Below are 23,989 nucleotides of genomic sequence, written 5' to 3' on the forward strand. Positions count from 1 at the left end.
AAGACATTTTTTTTTTTTTTTTTTTGGAATCGGTAATTGGTTACGCCGTCAAGACGAGGTTGGTACGATACCTTAAGTATGCATGTACCATTGCTTTGTATTCGATTAGTGGTTATCGATAATTATCTTTTTCTTTCTTGTTTTTCATTTCTTTGCTTCCTTGTAGTGTTGTGCTGCGTCGCGTAAAATCCATTTTACAGCTGTATATTGTTTTTGTGAATGAATGTGCATAATTCATGAAAATTTTCAGTGGCGAAACTTTTGAGTAGCGCAGGTAAGTTTGAAAAATTTGTAAAAATGTTGTAATTTAATCTGTCATTATTAAATTTAGGACAGACAAAGAGTTGGTGATTTTCGGTGTTTGGAGTGTTGCAAGTGTCGCATAAGTTGGAGGTTTCAGCGTTTATGAGAAATAGGTAAGTTTTTCCGTATGTGTGACCGGTGAATAGTCGATTTATGAGTTTGATCTCTCCAGGGGGCATGTTGGAACCTGCATACCAGTGACGAGACGGCGGTTCTGGGAAAAATTGAGAGAAGTATGTGCCTTTAGAGATTGAGATGTTTTTATAATTTTCCTTCCATTCGTTCCATAGATGCTGATAGATTTGGGAGTGAGCATCTTTTACTGAGAGGTCTGATTGAATTATAGAGCCGACTTGAGCCGCATGTTTGGCGAAGAAATCTGCACGCTCATTTGCAGAGATGCCAATATGTGAGGGAGTCCAGATAATGGTGAGTTGTGTAATTTTTGAGTTATTTACTTTTCGGAGTATATTATTTGCCAGGTAGTTTTGAGTTGTATTTCGTGTTAGTAATAGACAAGCATTTTTACTGTCCGTTATGATAGTGGCCTTATTAATGTTGTCTTCTATGATAATGTCTATGGCCTTGTTGATAGCATGTAATTCTCCCATTAGTGAAGACATTTTACTAGGTATTTTAAAAAGGAAGTTTTGGTTATATGAGATGTTGCATACTGCACATCCGGTAGACGCACTGGAAACCGAGGCATCAGTTGCCCAAATTGTATGACCTGTATTTTTTAACCTTTCAACTTTTTCTTGTAGGATCATTCGATAGAATTCATTTGGTTGGGTATTTTTGGACGAGTTGAACAAATTTATGATGAAAGTGAATTTGTTTCCGGGGTATTCAATTTGATTTACCACAACTTTGTCGAAGATGTGTTTAAATTTGATGTATATAAGGCCCAAACTTGCCTTGTTGGAGGGGTTATTTATAATATTTTGGTACAATTGTCGATTGTGACATTTAAATTTGATTAATTCTTTCGCTGCGAGATATTGAGATCGTTGTTCCGGTGGTAGCATTAATGCTAATGCATAGATTGCGTGGACAGGTGTTGACGGTGTAAGGCCAAGACTTCTTCTTAGCATCTGATTTTGAAAAGATGTAAGTTTTCTGTTCAAGTAAGTTGGCATATGAGCCATTGAAGAGATGCAGTACTCTGTTTTCGAAAAAACTATGGATTTTGCTAGATTAATAGCAATATTTGGGAGTAGACCTTGTTTGATATTGTTGATCATTTTTAATGCATTTATTGACTTGTTGCAGGACAAGGTAACATCATCATAGTGTTCTTTAAGAGATAAACTGTTTTTTATGTGCCTTCCTAAAAATTTAATGCTGTTGACCGATGTAATTTGTGTGCCTTGTAAAGTGATGGTAGGAGTTTTTCTTGGTCCTTTGGCTACATACATAGCGGCGGTTTTGTTGATATTGTAGTTTAGGTTCAAGCGTGATAAAAGATATTGAAATTCAGTGGCTTTTAATTGCAGATTTTGATTGGCCGATTCAAAGTTCTTATGCGCAGATAATAATATGAAATCATCCGCAAATTGAAACAGATGTGTGTTGTCATCAGAAATCCCATGTAGACCAAGGGTATATAAGTTAAAAAGAGTAGGACTTAAACAGCTGCCTTGTGGGAGCCCATTGAAGATTTCAAGAGATTCATTTCCCATAACGATAGTTCTTTTGCTTAAAAAAATAATAATCCAATCAGAGATGTCACTCGGACAGTTGAGTTCGCATAGTATTTTAAGGAGAATTTCGATACTGACACAATCATATGCTTTTTCTACGTCTAACGATAGAATAATCACTTTCTCACCTCTGTTTTTGTAGTAATTTATAGTGTGCAGTAAGTTGTTGATACACATCGAAGTGGACATATGTTTTCTGTATGCAAATGTATTTGCTGGCAAAATATTATTTTCGTCGATGAATTGTTGCAGACGTTCTTTCACCATTAAATTTATTATTTTTAAAGGAACTGATATTAAGGCTATCGGTCTGAAGTTTGTAAACAATTCTAGATCTTTGCCTTTTTTTGGTATCGGGATAATTTTAATTTTTCGCCATTCATCTATGATTTCGCACTTTTTCCATAAACAATTTATTGCTTCCAAAAAGTTTGTTTTTGCCGATTCGGCTAGATTATTAATCATTTCGTATGTTATACCGTCAAGGCCAGCAGCTGAGGGTTTCTTTTTGTTTTTGAGAACCAGTAGAAACTCTTCCATTGTTAAATTGGACCGATTATAAGTAGTTTTGCTGACATAATTAATTGGATTGTTGTCTGGAACTTGATCTCTGAGGTGGCATAGAAATTGTTCGTTGTTATTTGGGGACCATTTGCTTTTGCTGTTTGATGATAAACTATTTTTGCACCCACGAACAAATTGAAAGAGATGTTTTGAACTGGGCTCCTTGTTTAAATTTTGTATTTTATTCATGAAATTGTGTTTTTTGGCAAATTGGACGGCATTTTTAAAGTTTTTTATCATTTTAATTAGATTTCTTGCATTTATATCATTGCTATGCATATCATAAGTTTTTTGTGCAGCTATCTGTAGCCTGTACTGTTTTTCAACATAGGAATCCCACCAAACTTTAGGTGTTTTGTTTCCTTTTAGGGTATAAGTAGATTTTTTGATTTCACTTTTTATCACGGAGTGTATTTCTTGAAAATTAGTATTTAGTTGGATTGTACTTAGCTTTTTCATTAGTTGTTTTTTGGCCAAAAAAGTTTGACCCTTGCACTTTGTGTTGTTAATATTTAAAATGACAGGAAAGTGATGGCTTCCACCGATCATATTTTTGAAAGTTTTCCATTGAATTGGTAAAATAGAGTTTGTGAAAGACAGGTCCAGAACGGATCCACTCAAATCATTTATATTTTTTTTAAAGGTATAACTACCATCGTTTAAACATTGAAAGTTGGAATTATCAAAGATTTCTTTTATTGTTTTTCCACGCTGTGAGACAAATGAGTCACCAAATGCTGAGTGTCTAGCATTGAAGTCACCACATATGAAAGTGTTACTTTGATTATCAAGTAATGATATTAATTTGTTTAGTTCTGTTTTTATAGTTGCACATCTGACTGAGTGGGGAAAATAAATGGATACCAGAGTTAAATTGTTTGTTAAATTTGTGGTTTGGCAAATCAGAATATCCAAGGAGGTTTCAAAAGTAATCTTTTTGAATTGTATATTTTTTTTGAAAAGTAAGGCTACACCACCATAATTATCACTTCTTTTTTTCGATACTATACTGAATCCTTGTATAGATGACGAGTTTTGACTTTCGTCTATATTAAATATTTCACTCAAAAAACATATGTCAATTTTTTGCTTTTTCAGAAAAAATTCGAGGTAATTTTTGTTTTTGTTTAAACTTTGCACATTGTATTGAAGCACGTTCATGATTTTAATAAAAGTTTATTGTAAATTTGCAGGATTTGTATTATTATTTGGCACTTTGTTATTTGGTTCCTCAAATGGACTATCTATTTCCGATGAAAGGAGTGATTGCTGGAATTTTTTTAAAATGATTAAACCTTCGGCACTATTAAGTGAGGTAAGGACTTTTGACATTTCTTTTGAAAATTGTGTTAATGCTTTTTCAATTTCAGATACTTTTGAAAAGGTAGTATGGTTGAAGACGGATTGAGATGGTGTGATTTGAATCGGACTGGCAATAGCGTGATGGATTGGATTTCGTGGAGACGCAACTTTGCTATATTTTAATTTTGTTACTCTTTTGTTTATTTCTTCATAAACGCTTCTTTTTGGTGGTTTGTTTTTATTTAGAGGGGGAAAGGCATTGTTAAATTCATCATCAGAAAGGATTTGGAAACAGTTTTGGGATTCTGGATATTTTTGAACAACTTCTTTTCGTGAAAGGTTGGAAAGGGCCATTATGCTTCTTATATTTCTTTCAGATTTCCATCTTGGGCACTGCTTTGAGTCGGTTGCAAAATGATCAATACTATTACAGAGAATGCATCGAGGCGAGTTGCATATATCCTTGCACGTAGTTGTTGATAAACATTCTTTACATTTCTGCTCTTTGGGACATTGATTGGGGCATAGAATAAATTTACCACAATTTAAACATTTTTTCGTCGACCTGCAACGAATGGCTATGTGTCCTAACCGTCCGCAGTTTAAACATAAACGTACAGGGGGAACATATAACTCCGGTGTTATTTTTGTTCCGCACATAAGTATCTCCGTGGGTACACCATCATATATAATACCGATTTTTATGGTTTCGGAGTATTCCATTTTATTGTTTTCGGATTTTCTAGTGAAGCGGTATATTGAAACAACGTCCATATCATTATTAGCTTCAATTTGTTGTTTAATTGTTATAGCAGAAATACTTATTGGTACATTCTTGATTATATAGAACCGTTGTACAAAACGTTCTGGGATAAAGGCTTTGAGATCGATTTGGTTTAACTTTGGGTTCGTAGCAAAGAAGTTGGCTGAGGTAGCATTGTTAAATGTTATTCTGAAAAGATTGTATCCAATGTTCTTGCAAGCATAGTCTGTAATATTAATCTTTTGAAATCTTGCATACAGGTGAAGTTCACAATTCTTTCTTCTTGTGCTAATTGGCGTTTCTGAGGAAACTAACACATGAAAAGGACCGGGATGGTATTGAGGATACAAAATGGTTTCTTTATTTAGAGAGTTGTAGTTGTGTTGTTCTGCCATTTCATTATTTGATGTAGGTTCTGTGTTTGTGTTTATTGGTTTTACAGGTGTTCCATTTTGGTTTTTGAAAGTTTTAGTTTCTTTGGAAATGCTTGGAGCTCTTCTTTTATTTTGTTCCCCCGGAGGAGGAGGTGGAATAGGCGGAGGAGGAGGTTCCCCTACTCCCCCCATTTTTCAGTTAATGAAGGATTATTTTAACTTTTGTAAGAACAAAATTGCAAAAGCAGGGAAAAGAAAAAAAAACTCAAATTTGTTTATGTTTGTGTGTGTGAATGAGTTGTTTGTATATTTGTTGTTGTTTTGAAATAAAAGCACAGCGACCAGCGCGAAAAACAGTCTAATGTCAACAGATGTTGATGAGCGACTGGAAAGACATTTATAAGAAAAAACTGGACAAATAAATGCTAAATTCCTTTGCATACTTTTGGGCTGATTTTAGGTTAGGTCTTTTAGTTTTCCTTAGCTTAAGTTAAACATTAACTGAGCAATTTTTTGATAGGGGTAATAGGGATTTTGTGGCGGAAATTTGTTTGTGGTATGAGGACATATTGTGGACATATTGAAAGAACAGTTTGGGTTATTGTTTTAAAACTCTGGTCCTAGCACAAATCGTCTTGGTGTTGTATCTCATCAAACAAATCTCAGCAATGCACTAAAAAATTGGCACAACAAATTGTTATATTTCTTAAACTAAATATAAATATTTGGCAGGTAACATAGAATCTCGAGTAACTTTAATGTGTCATCAATATTTTGGAGTAGTTAATTTAAAAATTAATTTAATTTAAAAATTCGTGCAAAACACTTGCACATAACAAAAAATAATAAGAAAGTATTTCTCATTTTTTAAATGTTCTCACATCAAAGAAATCTTCTCTAACAAATTTCCCACTATTTTAAATATAGGAATCAGAGAAACGGAGCAAATATGTTATTTTGTTTACCAATTGTAAACAATAAACATTTAGGTACAATGATTGGAGGGAACAAATATACCTTCCTAGAGGATCTCATGGACAAATCATAAAAAATAAGGTATACTTTAAAGAGCTTAATTTTGTTATTTTTAGGGTTTTTGTGATAAGAGACGTTACTAAGATTATTTGACAAATAAAGTTGCAGATTTATTACTTCCTCATCATGTGCGTCAAATAAACATCCACCTCCTCCCATACACACCATCATTATTCTCCTCATCCGTTCCTTTTCCCTTTTCATCCTTCTACAACATTTAATTTTTGTTGTTGCCCTAAGAGTGTAAAGTATTGATTTTTTTTTCTTCGTCTGCCTCTGCTACTAAGACGAGTAAAAAAGGTAGTGCCAACGCCATCGTTGCCATTATTAACACAAAACCAAGAAACTATCGTTGGTGGTTTACAGTTGAATACCAGTAACAACTTTGGATGGCGGATATGTCAGGATACGAAAAAAAATATAAAAAAAAAAACAAATCCAAACAACTAACTACAACAGAAACACGGATGTGCATGCTAAATTGCCTACAGGCTTCAATATACACCGAACTTTCAAAAAGCTGGTAACGATTTCGACCTTAAAAATACATGTTAACTGTCACATTTTTGGTTTCCATTCTTTGATTATTACTGTTGTTGTTTTTGTTTGCATTTATAGAAATGGTTTCAAGCAATGATTTTTGTGTGGAAAATGTATGGAAAGACTTGGGGGCGAAACTTTGATTAGAAAGATTTAATATGCCTGGAAAAATTAATTATTTTAAATTAACTATTTGCGATAGCTTGAGACTTTTAGAGACATTATCTTGGGGAACAGAAGAACTTGCACGTCACAGTTACACCCTCAGCCCTAAGCATATATGTTGGACTTCCAAGAGTCTGCTACTTCTAAAAATCCTATAGTCTAACTTCATCCGTTCCAAGCGTACAGCAAATGGTACCGAATTTAGTGTTTTTTTGTATTCTTGGTACATATTTAATTCGAATTTAAAAGAAAAAAACCTCTAGTACACTGTTCTACAATCCATCTGCGATATTCACTCCAAATTTCAGAAATCTACCTCTATCCGTTTCATCAATACAATGGATTCAAGTTTTAGTACCTTTTAGGGATATGTCCGATTAAGCTTCTTCCTCAACAATTTTCAACCAAATCGAAAAACATCTTGACATCCTTGTTTAGACTAAGAACCAATTCTAGGTATCCAGTTACATTAAGACATTTTATAAAGGCTATAAATTAAGTTGAATTTATAGAATACCCGACTTTGTGGTTTGTTTATAATGACAAACTTTTGATCCAAGTCGGTTATTAGAAATTGATTAAGTTCGTCCAGAAATACTTGTAGCTAGTCATATATTTTCCTTCATTCTTTTTGTCGTCTGCATCTAAGACTAGCATCTACACTACTGAAAGATGTCACTCATGCTTATGAAAATATTTTATGCCAAATTGTTTAAGGTCTCTAGACAGAAAATAAATTACTCCCATCTGTCTTTGTCTTGAAAACACACACTCAGAAATTTTAATTAAACACTCGAAACGTGTTAATTTTTCTTTCAACCACTTTTAACAAATCTTTTTGGGTAAAATGAAATCTTCACAAATTTTCATTTAAACTTTTCCCATATATATACACATGTTTATTGTGATAATAAACCTGTTTTACCACAACACCCAAAAGTTTGCCAAAGGAATGTTCATGAAACTATATGTGCGCTCGAGTGTGTTATGATATATTCATTATATGCTCCCCAAGATAAGGGTTAAAGTCAATTAGTCAAGTCGAGTCGAGGCATTAATGGTGAATTCGTAGATAATAGTTGGTTGCTATTTCACTATGAATAATAGCAATTTTGTTGAAAAAATCCTGTAAAGTTTATGCGATCGTTTGTCACTTGAGTGCGTTGCATTAAAATTTGTAAAGGAAATCTGAGGATTAAATAGAATAATGACCGCTGAAATTTGCAAAATTTAAAAAATGGTGGTACATATTATACAATTAAAAAAAGGATTTAACCTGTTCAAAGTGGTTTTATTTTGTAGGACAAGGCCCTGATGAAATTAGTAAAATTTAATTGTTGTAAAGTATTAGTATTATATTGTTACGAATATAACTTTAGATTTAAGTTAATTTAGATGAATTCCGTTAATTTAAGAATTTGAATTGTAACGTAAATTTCTACTACGCAGTTTATTTGAATAACTTCACAACAACAACTACTGTATAGATTTTTCTACATCCTTCCATTTCCTCTTTCATTTTCTATTTTGTTGCTGACGTACAATTCTTGTTAAACGTCATCATTGATGATCGCTTAATTCCCCTTTCTTTGTTACCCCCTCGCCTGTGTATGTGTTGTTGTTATTGTTCACTCAATGTAAGTTTGTATGTGTTCGTTGCATTGGTAGATTGTTCGTAATCTAGGCGTTACCAGATCATCTAGAAACTTCTGTAGCGACAGGCGAGGCTCATATAAATAGGGGAAATGGAAAGGCAGTTAGTCAGTTGTGAATCAGATCGCGAATTGAAACCGTCGAGTAAAGTAAAGTGCAAAGTAAAGTTGTGTGAATAAAATCATTGTAATAATCGTAATCCGAAAGAACCCGCGTTTTATTTGGTACGAGCTGTATTGGGAAATAAAACAACGTCTACACGGGATTAAGTAAAATCCAAGAACGTAACAATATTATAGCAAAGTTTTTTTATATATAATAATGCTTTATATGGAAAATAGCCATAAATTGTTTTTTTGAATTCTCAACTAAATTTGTCTCTACTGAAAAAAATATTTTCTTAATTGTTTAAGGAATTTAATAAACTTGACTAGACAATATCGTGTAGGAATTCCAATATTAAACCCTTTCTCCTTGGTTGCATTTGATGCGAACTAAAACAAACCTTTAATGATAATTAAATGCAAAAAGTGTCGGAAACTCGTCATGAATGAACTCTAACCGAAATCCGAAGTAGATGTTAAGAAGCGGTTGTCTGAGCGAAGAAAATTTGTGAGGACGTGAATTTTGTCATGCATAATTAAAATTTAATGCGCTTGGGGGAGTAATTGTTGCGGTGAGCAAACTTACACACACATACATAGATACAAGATAGTGTCAAGTTTTTAAGGACAACTCAGTTTATGAGTATTACTTTTGTTGCTTATCGTTGTGTGTCGCGAAAATGGCAACGAATTGCATGGGAGTTTTACATACAAACATATGACTGGTCATCAAGTACAATAATCTGGGTATTCTTACTCACAATGATTCCGAGAAGGACTAACCATTGGCCTGGTAATAAATTAGTCAATATTTGTTTTTTAAGGTCAACAAATTAGTACTGGCAACGAACTAGTTGGAAATACAGTGGGCGAGTTTAACATACAATAATATTTCCAAAAGACTCATTCATGGAAGCCAGCACAAACACTACCCAGATATAGTCTACTGAGACCATGTAGTCTATAGAGAATGTCTTTCAGTTCGTTTCGGAAAATTTCACTGAATTCTGGATTAGCTCTTTTCAGGCTCCCTGTTTGCCTTCAACGGAGTCTTTTGGCTACAGCTCAAATATAACGAATGCTAGTCAATAGAGACAACCAGCAGTTCGTCTACAGAAGGCGACCAGCCGCTCGTCTATAGAAGGCGACCAGAAGTTCCAGTCAGCTCGTAAAGACTCGCTGCATCTCCTTCATAAGTACTCACTTTCTCACTTCCTGTCTTCCATACAGGTTACATAGGTTTTGCCTTGGTTGGCGAATCCCCTAAAATGACTACCACAGGTTGGTCTGTGGAGACTGCCTCCAGTTGCCTCGTCTATAGAAACGCTCTTGTTCCAGCCTGAAGACTTCTTTCAGGTCATCTCTAAAAACTCTCCTCAATTTTTAGAATCTAAGTTAATTATAGACAAATTGAGTATAATTAACTTAGATTCTCAAAATTCAACACCACAAAATATGCTATATTTTTAAGCAATGTTTTTTCCACTGTCTACTACACTGAACTTCAATTTAATATGCATATGATGGCCATTAATTACATGAACGAGTGTGGACGATGGTTAAACAACCAAAACAGAGCGACTGATGCCACGCTGCTGAAATGGGAAACACCACCAACTGTCACCTCTTCTGTTCTTTTTTGGTTATGTTTGTTTTCGGCATAAAAACTACATTTTCCCCAGCACAGATAAACGAGTTTGCCATGTTCTTTTGTTGAAGTTAAAAGCATGTTAATCTCTATATATGAGTCTTATTAACATGAAACACATGTACTCACACATGGGCAGTTGTTCACACCGACTGAGTTACGTATAAACATATTAATAAGCCCTAAACATATTAATAAGCCCAGGGCTACATTGAATATGCCAGCTTACCTGTTTCCCTTTACATGTTAACCCTATGACATGTTCTCGTTATAGCTAACAAAAAACAAAAAAGTAGTGCTAAATGAAAAACATGAAAATATTCTTAAGCCCAAATGGTATGCAATGAAATGCTTTCAACACTAATTACACGCAAATTAAACAACATATTTTAAGGCTTGAACAGAGCAGAGTAGACCCATAACCAGAAAGGCATTTGCGTGTCAACAGAAATCTTTGGGGGATTAAACCCGTCTTGTTTTTTTTCGAGCAAAAATTAAGAAAACACAAGCAATGACAACAGTAACGACAACAGAAAGAAACAGAAAGAAATAAAGATAGGTTAATGCTATTTAAGAAGCCATGGCTTTGAGATTTGGTTTGAAAATTTTGTCATGTATACCCGAAAATATTCAATGGACAATTAATGCATATTTAATAGATTTGTTGATTTTGAATTGTTTGAGTGACAATTAAAAAAAAAAATATCAGTAGAATTATTCAAATTTAATGGGAAATATTTAGTCTCCAGAAAGTAGACTTCTTAAATTATTTGCAAATATTGCACAGCTTTAGATATAGGACGTGCAAAACAATCGTATAAATACATTTGAAACTCCAACTCTTTTCGATGGTTCTTCTTGGTATTTTCATACTACTTCGGTAAGGTATTTATAAAAAGTTTAGTGGTAATATATTATCAATATGCTATATTATGCAGCTTTTAATACATTTCCGTTTATTTTCAGTAAGAATTATAAAAATGCAGTCCAAACTGATGGAAACTTATCAGTTCTCGTATATAAGAGTTTTTTCAGTTCTTCTATAGGCCCTCAAACTTCGGCTCGTCTATAGAGACTCACACTTCAGGTCGTCTATAGAGACTCACACTTCAGCTGGTCTATAGAGACTCACACTTCAGCTGGTCTATAGAGACTCACACTTCAGCTGGTCTATAGAGACTCACACTTCAGCTCGTCTATAGAGACTCACACTTCAGCTCGTCTATAGAGACTCACACTTCAGCACGTCTATAGAGACTCCCACTTCAGCTCGTCTATAGAGACTCCCACTTCAGCTCGTCTATAGAGACTCACACTTCATCTCGTCTATAGAGACTATCACTTCACCTCGTCTATAGGGACTCACACTTTAGCTAGTCTATAGAGACTCACACTTTAGCTAGTCTATAGAGACTCACACTTCAGCTCGTCTATAGAGACTCACACTTCAGCTCGTCTATAGAGACTCACACTTCAGCTCGTCTATAGAGACTCACACTTCATCTCGTTTATAGAGACTATCACTTCACCTCGTCTATAGAGACGCACACTTCAGTTCGTCTATAGAGACTCAATACAGCTCGTCTGTACTTCTCATTGTATGGAAATAGAGACCATCATTTTTGTGGAAATTACAAGCTGGAGGCTTAATGTAAGATATTGAATAGGCGCATTTGATTAAAATACAATATTTGTAGGTACCTTGCATTAGTTCCTCCCAGGTCATGCCTACAAGAGATTACTTATTGATTGTGAATTACATATGACTACTGCTGTCATCAACATCTTCAATAGTGTCATTAGCACTAATTTCACCCGCGCCCCCGAACTCGTAGAACAACAATATTTACACATCCAACCATTAATCCTTCAAAGTGGACTTACGTCCTTAATTGTAAAAACCACTTATTGTCAATGTAAGAATGAGAAAGAGTGCTTTTCAGCCATCCCACCAACACTCCGCTTCCAAACCTAACCCCGGTCATTGAAAAATGTTGGCGACAAGTGAAATTGTAGCTGCGAAAGCAATACATTGCCGTGGCTCAACTGCAACACAATACACGATTGTCGAAGAAGAAATGGTCAGAGGGCTGGGTCAGCTGGACATTGTATTGAACAGTAAAGACTTCAATCAGACCACAATGCGAAATGTGATTGCCGGTGATTGAGGATGATGGACTCACACAAGTTGTGAGTTAATGGCAAGGAACAAGGTCATAGTTGCTTGAAGCCTGATCCCTGACCAGGGGAATGATCAATAAGGGAAATCTATGAAAGTTATAAATCCTATGAATTTTCTCTGGATATATATGGAGAGTAATATGAATGTATATACGAAGTATGATGAATGTAGGATTTAAATTAATCATGGTTTGTAAGCACCATTGTTATCAATTTCTGCAGCAATTTATTTTCTAAAGAAAGGCTTACTGTTGTTTGTTTTATAATTGATATAAAATTTTTTCTCTGTGTGTGATCGTGAGTAAATGGACATAATATGAAGTAAACTTAGTATTTGGCTTTAAGAAATTCTTAAACTTACCAAAAAATACTTAATATATAATCAGAGGATTATAGCAAAATCGGCTTACCTGTAAAAGAGAAAAAATATAAAATAATTATACCAGATAAAACGGAGCATACTGTTAGTTTCTTTAAAGGTCAAAAGTTTTTATCTATTTTGTCTTATATCCCAGCAAGAACTTAGGTGCTGTAGTGTAGTTTACTACAATGAGCTACTGAAGAAGAAGTTTGTTATAAAATGGACCATTAATACGTCTATTTCTTTACAAAAATACAAGTCGAATTTATTGTTCCATTACTATGAAATTGTGCATCATTAATATATTTGGCTTAGCGAAGAAACTTATAGCACTTGGTGATAATCGAATTTAGGTATAGCTCTCACATACAGTGTTGCCCATATTCGACGGACCCATCTGGCAAAGCCATAACTTTTGACAGAGATGTCACATCGCTTAATGACATACCGCGTTTTAAGCGTCAGTCCAAGCAGATTTTTAACATTAACCAATACACGCCACGCGAGCGCTCTGAAATAATTGAAATTTACATTCAACAGAAGGAGTCAATTGTGAAAACTCAACGTGCTTTTAAAACATTAAAAAATGTGAGAAGTGCGCCTTCTAAGAACACCATTAAGCGTTTATACGAAAATTTTTCGACTGGTAAGGCTCTTTCTAATCCGAAGAAGCCATATAAAAGTCGACCAAGGCGATCGGCCGAGAATATCGCTGCCGTACGAGCCAGTGTTGAGAGGTCCCCAAGAACATCCCAAGAATGCCGGATTATTCGCATTGATTTGCATTTGTTCCTGTACAAGATCCAATTGAGGCAAAGAATGTTGCCTGCGGACAAGCCTCGTCGATTGGAATGGGCCCAGAGGTCCGTCGAATATGGGCAACCCTGTATATCTTCGTCCGGTTCATATATAGTTATAGTTCCCTTATATATGTTTATAGTTCCCATACATATGTTTCATCCGTTTTGATATTTAAGTCCCCAAACAGATATCAGATACAGCCCACAAATGCCTCTTCCAAATTTTATTGAGGTCGGTTAAGATTTGGATATAGCCCAATATTTATATATCCGATTTCACGTTTTTTTTTTCTTTTTGTGGGACATCAGCCCTAATTGGATGAATTTCGGCACATCTAACCGAAATCATCATAGAAGCAAGAATTTACAAAAATCGGTGCAGATATAGCTGTAGCTTCAATGTATATGCTCATCGAATTTGTATTAATATAAGATCTGGTGTAGAGATGGTAGATAACGGTCCACACCTTCTGGTAACTCCCCACAAAGGGTCACAATGTTCCAAAAATTGGAAATAAATTTTCGATTTTCTTTAAATTTTGTACAACTCAATATTTTTATCAGTTTTATAGTGGCCATATCTGGCATCTCACGCCCATTTCGGTATTTTCGAAAAATTATCACTTATATCATATAAAATAATGGAAGTAGACGAAATATATTTAAATAAACGAACATTGGCTGAGGGTAAACATCTGTCGGCAAAACCGACTGACACTTTTTATACCCTACACCACATAGTGGTAAGGGTATTATGTCTTTGTGCATTTGTTTGTAACATGGAGAAGGAAATGAGATAGACCCATAGTTGCTTTTGAGAACCTTCATAGAATCACTTTCTGAGTCGATTTATGCATGTCAGTCCGTCTGTCCGTAAGTCCGTCCGTCTGTCCATGTATTCTTGTGAACAAAATGCAGGTCGCATTTATTATCCGATTGAGATGAAATTTTCCAAATAATATTTTTTTGGCCCAAGGACGAACCCTATTGAAATTGGTGAGAATCGGATCAAATTTAGATATAGCTCCCATATATATCTTCATCCGATTTCGGGTTAAATGTGCACCAAATATTTACTATCAGTCCAAATTACCTGAATTTTGGCACACCCAACCGAGTTCGGCCTAGACGCAAGTATATTAAATTTGGAGAAAATCGGTTCAGATATAGCTATAGCTCCCATATATATCTTTCATCCGATTTGATCTTTAAGTCCCTCACATTCCTACTATGCACTCCACAACCGTGATATTTGGTACCAGGTATTAGATGGAGCACAGAAATAGCAGTTTTAAATTTTATCGAAATCGGTTCAGATTTGGATATAGCTCCCATATATATCTTCATCCGATTTTGGGTTAATTGACCACCAAATGGCCAATATCAGCCCAAATGGCCGAACTTTGGCACATGTGACCGAGATTAGCCTTAAAGCAAATACAACAAATTTAGAGAAAATCAGTTCAGAAACAGCTATAGCTCCCATATATATCTTCATCCGATTTCGGGTTAAATGTGCACCAAATGTCCCATATCAGACCAAATTACCTGAATTTTGGCACACCTATCCGAGTTCGGCCTAGAAGCAAGTATATCAAATTTGGAGAAAATCGGTTCAGATATAGCTATAGCTCCCATATATATCTTTCATCCGATTTGGTGTTTAAGCCTCTCACATTCGTAATATGCACTCCACAAGAATGATATTTGGTACCAGATATAAGATACAGCCCAGAAATAGCTGTTTGTAATTTTATCGAAATCGGTTTAGATTTGGATATAGCTCCCATATATACCTTCATCCGATTTCGGGTTAATTGTGCACCAAATGGCCGATATAAGTCCAAATGGACTGAATTTTAGTACATCGGACCAAATTCAGCCTAGAAGCAAGTATATCAAATTTGGTGAAAATCGGTTCAGATATAGATATAGCAACCATATATATGTTTCATCCGATTTAGAGTTTTAGTCACATACATTCGTAATATTCACTCCACAATCGTGATATTTGGTACCAGGTATTAGATGGAGCACAGGAATAGCTGTTTTAAATTTTATCGAAATCGGTTCAGATTTGGATATAGCTCTCATATATATCTTCATCCGATTTCGGGTTAAATGTGCACTAAATGGTCAATATCAGCCCAAATCACCAGTCTAGAAGCTAATACGTAAAATTTGGAGAAACCGGGTTCAGAGATAGTTATAGGTCGTAAAATGCACGATAGAATTAGATAGATTTTGATTTTGTACCAAATATCTCATAGAGCTTTGAAATGCCCTGTATAAACCTTTTTACGAGAGCTCTACTAAATATGCATAGTGGTGTAGGGTATCATATAGTCGGCCCCGCCCGACTTTTGAGCTTTCCTTACTGGTTTAATTTATTAATGTATCTTTTATTTTTTTATTTATTGTATACTTTTTTAAGATTTGTTGTCGGCACTTGGCGAGATTTTATATATTTTTGTTATGTGTTTAAATATTATTGTTCCTGATTGTCTTTCGTCGGAGAACGAAATATCGAAAAATAACAAATAAATAATATACAACAAATACCCGGGGCTCAATTTTATTAAGCTTACATTTGAAATAATTAAAAAAGGTAGAGTTAAATAACTAAAAATTAGAAAATATATTTAATAATACTTATTCTAAATATTCTAAATAACTCTTTTAGACCCTAAGACTCTTTGACTCGCATCTTAGTAGCGAAGTTTGACTTCGAATATTGACTATATGCAGTCCCAGGAAATTCCTTAATTATGATTATTTAACACCCTAATGAATTAATTCGGCTATGGTCGCTTCGCACTATATAAGAATTCTGGTGCAGAAAATACCATGAATGTCCTATGCATAGATATTAGTTTGCAAACTTACAAAAGAATTTGCAAAACTAACATGACGTCATTTTTTTCTTTGTGCAGATGTCATGTCAGTACCACCCACAAGCGGAATTAAAAATGTCAGGCAGACCCTGACATTTGAATCTGCTAACCGAAACAAAAGTCCCAAGTCTTTGGGGGTCCATTATGAAAACTACAAAATTAGTTAATAAATGACACAAAACAGACGGCGGTTTCAAAGGCATATTGGCAGAAAACATACATACAAGTCTGCCGACTACATACCTATTCAAATACTTGTGAAAACTGTGATATTAGCTGGGAATACAACTAAATATTTGCTACCATTATCTGACACAAACAATCACGGAGGGAGTTCATCACTATCCCTCATTCTCATGACAGTTGTGCCCCCCTTTTCTCGGCCTCTCAATTGTCAGCATGTAATGAACCTCATTTCCGAAGCACAAGGTGGGATATGTTTTTAAGACACTGTCCTGGAAATGTGTCATAGTCGTCATATGTTTTTCGCATTGAACTTTATTAATTTCCGCGTAGCTAATTAGAGACTCTGATGTTGTATTATATTAGCAAAAAACTAGTCCATTAGCTAATAATAGGAACTATGGATAATCTGGTTGATAATTGAATAGATATTTTTATATTATTATTATTATTATGTTAATTATCGAATTAATTTGATTCGGATAATTTACTTGGGCAGTCAGGAGCAGTCAGATTTTTCGAGTCTTTTGATTATCTTTATGTGCCTAAAAGCATGTAAAATTCATTTAATTATTTTAGTTTTAATATGTATACTTTTATCAGCCCTGAGACGAAAAAAAAAAAAATAATTTAAGAGAAAATTAAAATTCTGATTTTCTTCATATTTAACGAGTCCATTTAATTGTTTTTAAACATGAATGTTTGCCAAAATAATTTATAAAACAAATGGATAAAAAATATTTGTATAAATCATGATTTAAGGAAGCAAAAAGAAATTGGACTGGAAAGAGATATTTTTTCTTGAGCAGCGCTGCCTTTATGTTACTTTCAAAAATCCTCAAAGGTCAGTTAACACATTATTTAAAAAATGGTGTCTGTACTCTTAAATTTGGTTACAGTCAGATCCATTAGTCAATAGAAATTGTAATTATTTCGATCAAAGCAATAAGGAGGTTTTGGAAATTCATACTATACAAGATGTGATATGCTGAAAGGAGAAGGACAGATTGGACTTCAACATCTTGAACTTGATACAAGGATATATAATTTAAATTATGGTACTATTCATAGTTAGATGTGGAATACCGATATTTATGAAAATTGTTACCATGTCCACAATTGATTGATATAGCAATTTTTAAATTTGGCATTAAAAAGTGTTTTTAAAAATCCTGATTGATATTGTACAAAAAGTACTTAATATTATAAATTTGTTATGAGGATCGATATTGGTATTTAGGATCCAAAATTAAATTTTCGAAATTTTTACTTTATATAGCAATATTTTGATTGACATACATATCGATGCTCAGCCATATGTTAGTGGTATGAAGAGCTGAAATATTGAAAATTGGAAATGAAAAAGTAAGAAAATGTAGTAGAATTCTGAAATTCGGAGCTGAGATCACTGTTTGCGTGTTGGATCAAGATACTGTTGTATTTTTGGAAATTCGAACTATAATGGTACAAAATATAATGGATATAATGGATAGTCTGTATAGTCTGTATTTTAGAAAATTAAAATAAAGTTGTAACAAGTGAAATAGCAGCCAAAGTTCGCTTTACTACCCTCCACCAATTTGAAGGAAAATAAAATATTAAAAAAAAAAAACGAAAACTACCACTGAAATGAAAACCGCTATATGAGGACTATACGAAGACGTCGACCTGCATACGATTTTTTTTTGGCATAGGCTTTAGTGCCCATTACGAACTTCAAATATGGTGTATAATGTCGAAAAAATCAGGAAAATACGGAGCATCGGGAGTTACCGTCATATGGAGGCTATACGAAGACGTGGACCTGCATACGAATTTTTTTGCCATCAGTTATAGTACCCATTAAGATCTTTCAATACGAAATTTGAGACGATTTCGGTGACAAATCTTGCTGAAATCGTCAAAATACCTACTATCGGGAGGTACCTTTATATGCATATAAAAATTTTTGTCATTACGAACTTCAAATACGAAATTCGAAATAATTCCGGTAAATAATATCTCTAAAATCATGAAAATACCGAATATCGGGATGAACCGTTATATGGGGGCTATACGAAGATCTGAACCAGCATACAACATTTTTTGCCATAAGTTGTAGTACCTACTAGGATCTTCCAGTACGAAATTTGAAACGATTTCGGTGAATAATGTTGCTGAAATCATCAAAATACCGAAAATCGGGAGGTACCGTTATATACGAAGACTTGGACCTGCATCCAAAATGTTTTTCATCGGCTGTAATACCCATTACAAACTTCAAATAAGAAATTTTAAATAATTCCGGTAAACAATGTTGCTAAAATCATGAAAATACCGAATATCGGGAGGTACCGTTATATGGGGCATATACGAAAACGTTGACCGACATGGCCCATTTACGAACTTAACCTGCCTACTGGTAAACTATGCATGTATGCAAAAAAGACGGACAGACAGACAGACAGACGGACATCGCTAGATCGTCTTAGAAATTTACGCTGATCCAGAATATATATACTTTGTAGGGTCTATTATGAATATTTCGAGGAGTTACAAACTGAATGACAAAGTTAATACACCCTCCATAGAATGGTGGAGGGTGTAAAAAGCACTTCTAGGAATTTCACTGTTGCGATAGTACATAGATGTATCAGGTTTTGTATAAATATTCCTAAACAAGCATTTTCATAAATATCACTGGCTATGATAACGTAATGGACTTACGAGTCTTGCAAATTTGATTCAAAAAAGACAAATACATAATACTGAACTACTAGTAAAGAAAAGTATGTATAATAAATTATTGTTGGTGTGTGGAAATGGGGATCATGTCTGATATCTATGCTAAACATGTACAAAATATTAAACCATTTGAATTCGGTAAAATAATGGAAAAAACTTTGATATATGGCTTTAGAAATTTGAATCATAAATGTGAGAAAGGCATTAGATTTTTATAAGGACCTCTATTAATGAGAGACTATTTCGATGTTCTTCTTTAAATTTCACGAAATCTTAGTGGCATTGTTAGTGGACTATCTACTGAGCTCAGAGGAACTTTGATATCATTCAATTCTTTCTGGTTAGACTACACATTTCGAACTCCGAGTCCAACAACCAACTTTAACATGTTGCGTGGTAGTTTTGGGTTTCAAACCCCAACAAGTTTTTCTATTGTCGAGAAAAAGCAAAAACAAAAAAAAAATCTGCAAACTACTTTAAGCTTGTATTGTAAAGTATTGTTGTACACCTTTTGTTGAACAATTGTAATCGTCCCTATTATTACGAGAAAATCTCCCAAGAGTAGGCTTTAGAACTGCTTAGCTGTTGATGCGCTTTTTACCAATGCACTCCAGATAAAGAAGTCTCTCCTCCCCACACAACAATTGTTATATTGTATTTACTATTGCTATTGTTCTTAACTTCTCTTTTTCGTTCGCCTGTTGTGTCTTTGGTTCTTTTTTACTCCAATTCTTTTATTTAAGCCTTCATTTAGTATGAATGAGTGTTTGGGGCAAAAATGAAAAACTATTATGCGGGCATAATAAGGAGAACTGTGCATTATATTGAAAGTAATGATGGAGAACACCGGCTTTCAGGGATATTTAAGGATTCTGTTTAAGAGTCAAGCTACTCCTCGAAAACAAAATATTTGTATTTAGTCAGACAATGTTTAAAAATATTTTATTTTTTTAAAGCTTCTGTCCCAGAACAACTGGGAGTCATTTCGCTGTTCCATTTTTTGAAATATTAAATTGTGTATTGCATATATCTAGGGGCTCCCCTGTCGATATATTTTCCAGCTTTTATTTATGGCTTGCTCACGTTGTTTCCGGTATTTTATAAACAAAACCAACACAAGTACACATGTCTTCCGGTTAAATGACAATCTGTTCTACCGGAGGTAAAGTATTGTGGATGAATGCGACCACGAATGAATGAGCAAAGAAATATTTTTCACAGATACTAGGATCGAAAAATATAATTTTGATTAAATTTTTTATTCGTCTTTAGTAAATACCTTAAAAAATCCATGATGATGGCACAAATATTGATGAAAACATCCACTTTAATATATTTCCCGGTCGTTCATAAAGTATGCTCTAAAAATTCACGATAATGAATCTATTTGATCCCAAACCCTTAAGTTCCTTCTATAAACATCAACATCTGTATATTTAATAACGTATCCTTTAAAAATCTATGATTATGGATAATCCTTTACAAATTTTTGACTAAAATCCAAGATTATGAGTCCGATGACCTTTTAATCATTTGAATAAAAATTTAAATACAAGTATATATGTTGGCCCTGGAGAAAAAATCTTCAAAAATTCAAGTTTAATGATCTATCAGTTCTTGAGAAAAAAATCTATGAAAATCCATGTTTAACAAAGTGTTTATCTTTCAGGAAAAATTCTTTAAAAATCCACGTTTATTAAGCTGTTGGTCGGTAAAAAGTACATTAACAACCCGTATTCCTTGAGAGCAAATTCTTTAAAAACCATGTTTAAAAATCTGTTGGTCGGTTAAAAGAAGTTCTTTAAAAATCCATACTTCAAAAATCGATTTTCCTTAAAAAAAAATATAAAAACAACATTAAAGGGATTAAGCCTGACCATTTTGTAACAACAAAATTTTTAAAAATCCACGCTGGACCTTGAGAAAGAATTTCTTAAAAATCCACGTTGGGCATTCAGAAAAATTGTCTTAAAAACCACTGTTGGTCGTTAAAAAAAAAATCTTATAAATCCACGCTGGCCATTGATAAAAAAATCTTAAAAAATCCACATTTCAGAATCTGTTGGTCGGTGAAAAGAAGTTCTTTACAAATGCATTTTCCTTGAGAAACCATTTCTTAAAAATTCCCATTTAATAATATGTTGGTGGGCGCAAAAAAGGTTTTTTAAAAATCCATTTTCCATGAGAAAAACATTTTTTAAGAATTCATTCTTTGAAAAAATTTTTAAAAAATCCACGTTGGTCTTTGGATGAAGAATGTTTAAAAAACACGCTGGTTCCTGAAAAAAAAATTTCCTAAAAAACCACGTTTAATAATCTGTTGGTCGGTAAAAATAGGTTTATAAACATCCATTATTTGAAAATCCATTTTCCTTGAGAAAAAAAAAATTAAAAATCCACTTTGGTCCTTTATAAAGAAACTGTTTTAAAACCCACGACGGTTCTTGATACGAAATTCATTTAAATTTGAAATATAATAATCTGGTGTCCTTTTGAAGAAATTTTTTTAAATTCCACGTTGATGTTTGAGAAAAGGATATACAAAATTCTGGATTGATGCTTAACAAAAAAATCTTAATGAATTCTTGCTAATTTTTTTTAATATACGTTAATTAATCTGTTTGTTCTCGAGATAAAGTCTTTAACAATCCACGTCTAGACAAAACTTATTTATCTTCAGAAAATAACTCCTCCTTCTATTAATTTCATTTCATTTAAAATATTTCGTTTGTACTCACCTTTTCTCTTAACATGTCTTGTATATGGCCAGCTTGATTTTTTGAACGATGTAATTCTAATTGGAGCTACAAGCAGCGCTCTTGCCAGTTGATGTGAAGCGGAAAATCATGTGATCTATTTCAGCCCAATCATTGCCAACGCGGGTATTTAAACCTACCTCCGGTACATCCTGCGTATAGTTATTGACCTGGTGAACATCCAAATATTCGGTCAACGTTGAAAAATGAGGCCATGGGGCTTCAGCACCATCCAGTGATGCAGCTGGATTCACTTGCTGTTGTTGTTGAGATTGTTGATCTTTTAACGTGACATTTTGGTTTGAGACACTGGGAACCGTTTTGCGATGTTGCTAATACCGCTGCGCCGCTACTGGTGGTCTTAGCCGGTATGGGTGGTGGTTTTGGTCCGCCGAGGCATTAGATGTGGACTATTTGGTGTCGATTGGGCTGTAGCTTGGCTACGTTGGAAGGCAGCTGCCGGACTGCCCAAACCCGAATCCATTTGTTGGCGACTTAGAGGCATATTGCCGCTAAAGGAGATGGCCCGTTTGGTAAGCAATGGAGAATAATTTAAAGAATGCGAAGTTGCATATAGGGGTGGCAACGAATGCTGTTGCTGTTGTTGATGTTGCAATGGCTGTTGTTGTTGCACATAGGGCGACATCAAATGCCCCTGTTGATGATGGTGATGTGTGGCATATTGTCGTTCATAATGCTGTTGCTGTTGTTGCTGAAAGTAATGACTTTGATTTGCAGCCGATGGGAAGGTGTGCAAATAATTGTGTCCCTCCACACCACTCAGTCCAGCATCGCAGAAAATAATTATGAGTTTGAGTTAAGTACTGGTACTGGTGTTGGTATGCCTGATGTTGCTGCTGCTGCTGTTGATCATGGTGATGTGAACTACCGCTACTTCCAGCACTGCCCACACTAGCAGCACCCAATGAAGCTGGTGTTGCCCGACCCGATGTTGAGGGTGATGGAGAGGAGGAATTCCATCTTCTTCTTAGCAGCCATTGCTGTTGTTGTTGCTGCTGCTGGAGATAATGCTGCTACTGATGATGATGGGTGCTGCCCGGCTGCTGCAAGTTGGTAAGCGGATGAAAAATTTGAGATAATCTTGCCGAAGGCACTTCGTCGGACATTTAGGTGGATTTTTTGTTAATTACCTCTTTCTAAGATTACAAAAAACGGCTTTTGTAAAAAAATTGTTTAAACATTGACTTTAAGTTCACTGGTATTATGGTATCGAGCTCCAGACATTTTGTAACTGAAAAGTAAAATAGAATGGAAAATATTTAAATATTTTGAAAATTAAAAATATGACATGAAAATCAAATCAAACCATAAATTATTTTATAGGAGTCATGACTCCCTCTAATTAAAATAGTTTTTAGAAATATGAACTGAGCATTTAAAGTGAATTTTTAATTTAAGGAAGATTGACGGAGGATTAAGCATCGAGTTTAAAAAACATTGTTTAATATTTTTGCAAGTAATTTAGAATATTAATCGGGTACGTTTGAAGGTGGTTTTGGATTTGCGTATTAAGTGTGCGAATTTTTTAAATTTTGCATTGAGGTCTCCGTTGGGGGTTGGTTTATGATAAGGTGGTAGTTTCGGAAATGTGTGGTATAATGTACGAAAAGTACTAAATGGTACTAAATTACATATTGAGTAAATTACATATTGAGTAGTAGGAATTTCGAAATGCGAGATTGAGGTCTCGGTTAGTATCTGCGCTTGAAATATGGAGGAGCCTTTGAAAATGCGTACTATAACAGTAACAAAAGCACTAAATGATATTAAATTTGCGTTGAGTAAATGAATCCTGAAATTTGATCTTGAGTTCTCTGTTAGTATATGAGATTGAGATATGGTGGTGGTTTTGCAAATTTGTACATTAATTGCTCAAAAGTTGAAAATTGTTCAAAAATCTTCTATCTTGGATCTC

General features: G+C 34.3%; 1 protein-coding gene across 1 annotated transcript; it reads right to left on the minus strand.

The window, feature by feature from the left end:
• Positions 1–22,091: 22,091 nt before the first annotated feature.
• Positions 22,092–23,180, minus strand: LOC131800883 (ell-associated factor Eaf-like). Its single transcript, XM_059118738.1, has 4 exons — positions 23,160–23,180; positions 22,879–23,072; positions 22,420–22,832; positions 22,092–22,333 (listed from the first exon to the last, which is right to left on the minus strand). Exons 1-4 carry the CDS (start codon positions 23,178–23,180, stop codon positions 22,092–22,094), a joined length of 870 nt encoding a protein of 289 aa, XP_058974721.1.
• Between the last annotated feature and the right edge of the window lie 809 nt (positions 23,181–23,989).

This window comes from Musca domestica, unplaced genomic scaffold (assembly GCF_030504385.1).
Source record: "Musca domestica strain aabys unplaced genomic scaffold, Musca_domestica.polishedcontigs.V.1.1 13, whole genome shotgun sequence".
Classification (NCBI taxonomy): Eukaryota; Metazoa; Arthropoda; class Insecta; order Diptera; family Muscidae; genus Musca; species Musca domestica.

Bases quoted from the DNA above. Each gene is read 5' to 3' on its own strand.
- LOC131800883 (XM_059118738.1), bottom strand. From the start codon at position 23,180: ATGTCCGACGAAGTGCCTTCG. The intron at 23,073-23,159 runs GCAAGATTATCT...CATTATCTCCAG, and splicing joins TGTCCGACGAAGTGCCTTCG to CAGCAGCAACAACAACAGCA. The intron at 22,334-22,419 runs GCTAAGACCACC...TCACGTTAAAAG, and splicing joins CAAAACCACCACCCATACCG to ATCAACAATCTCAACAACAA.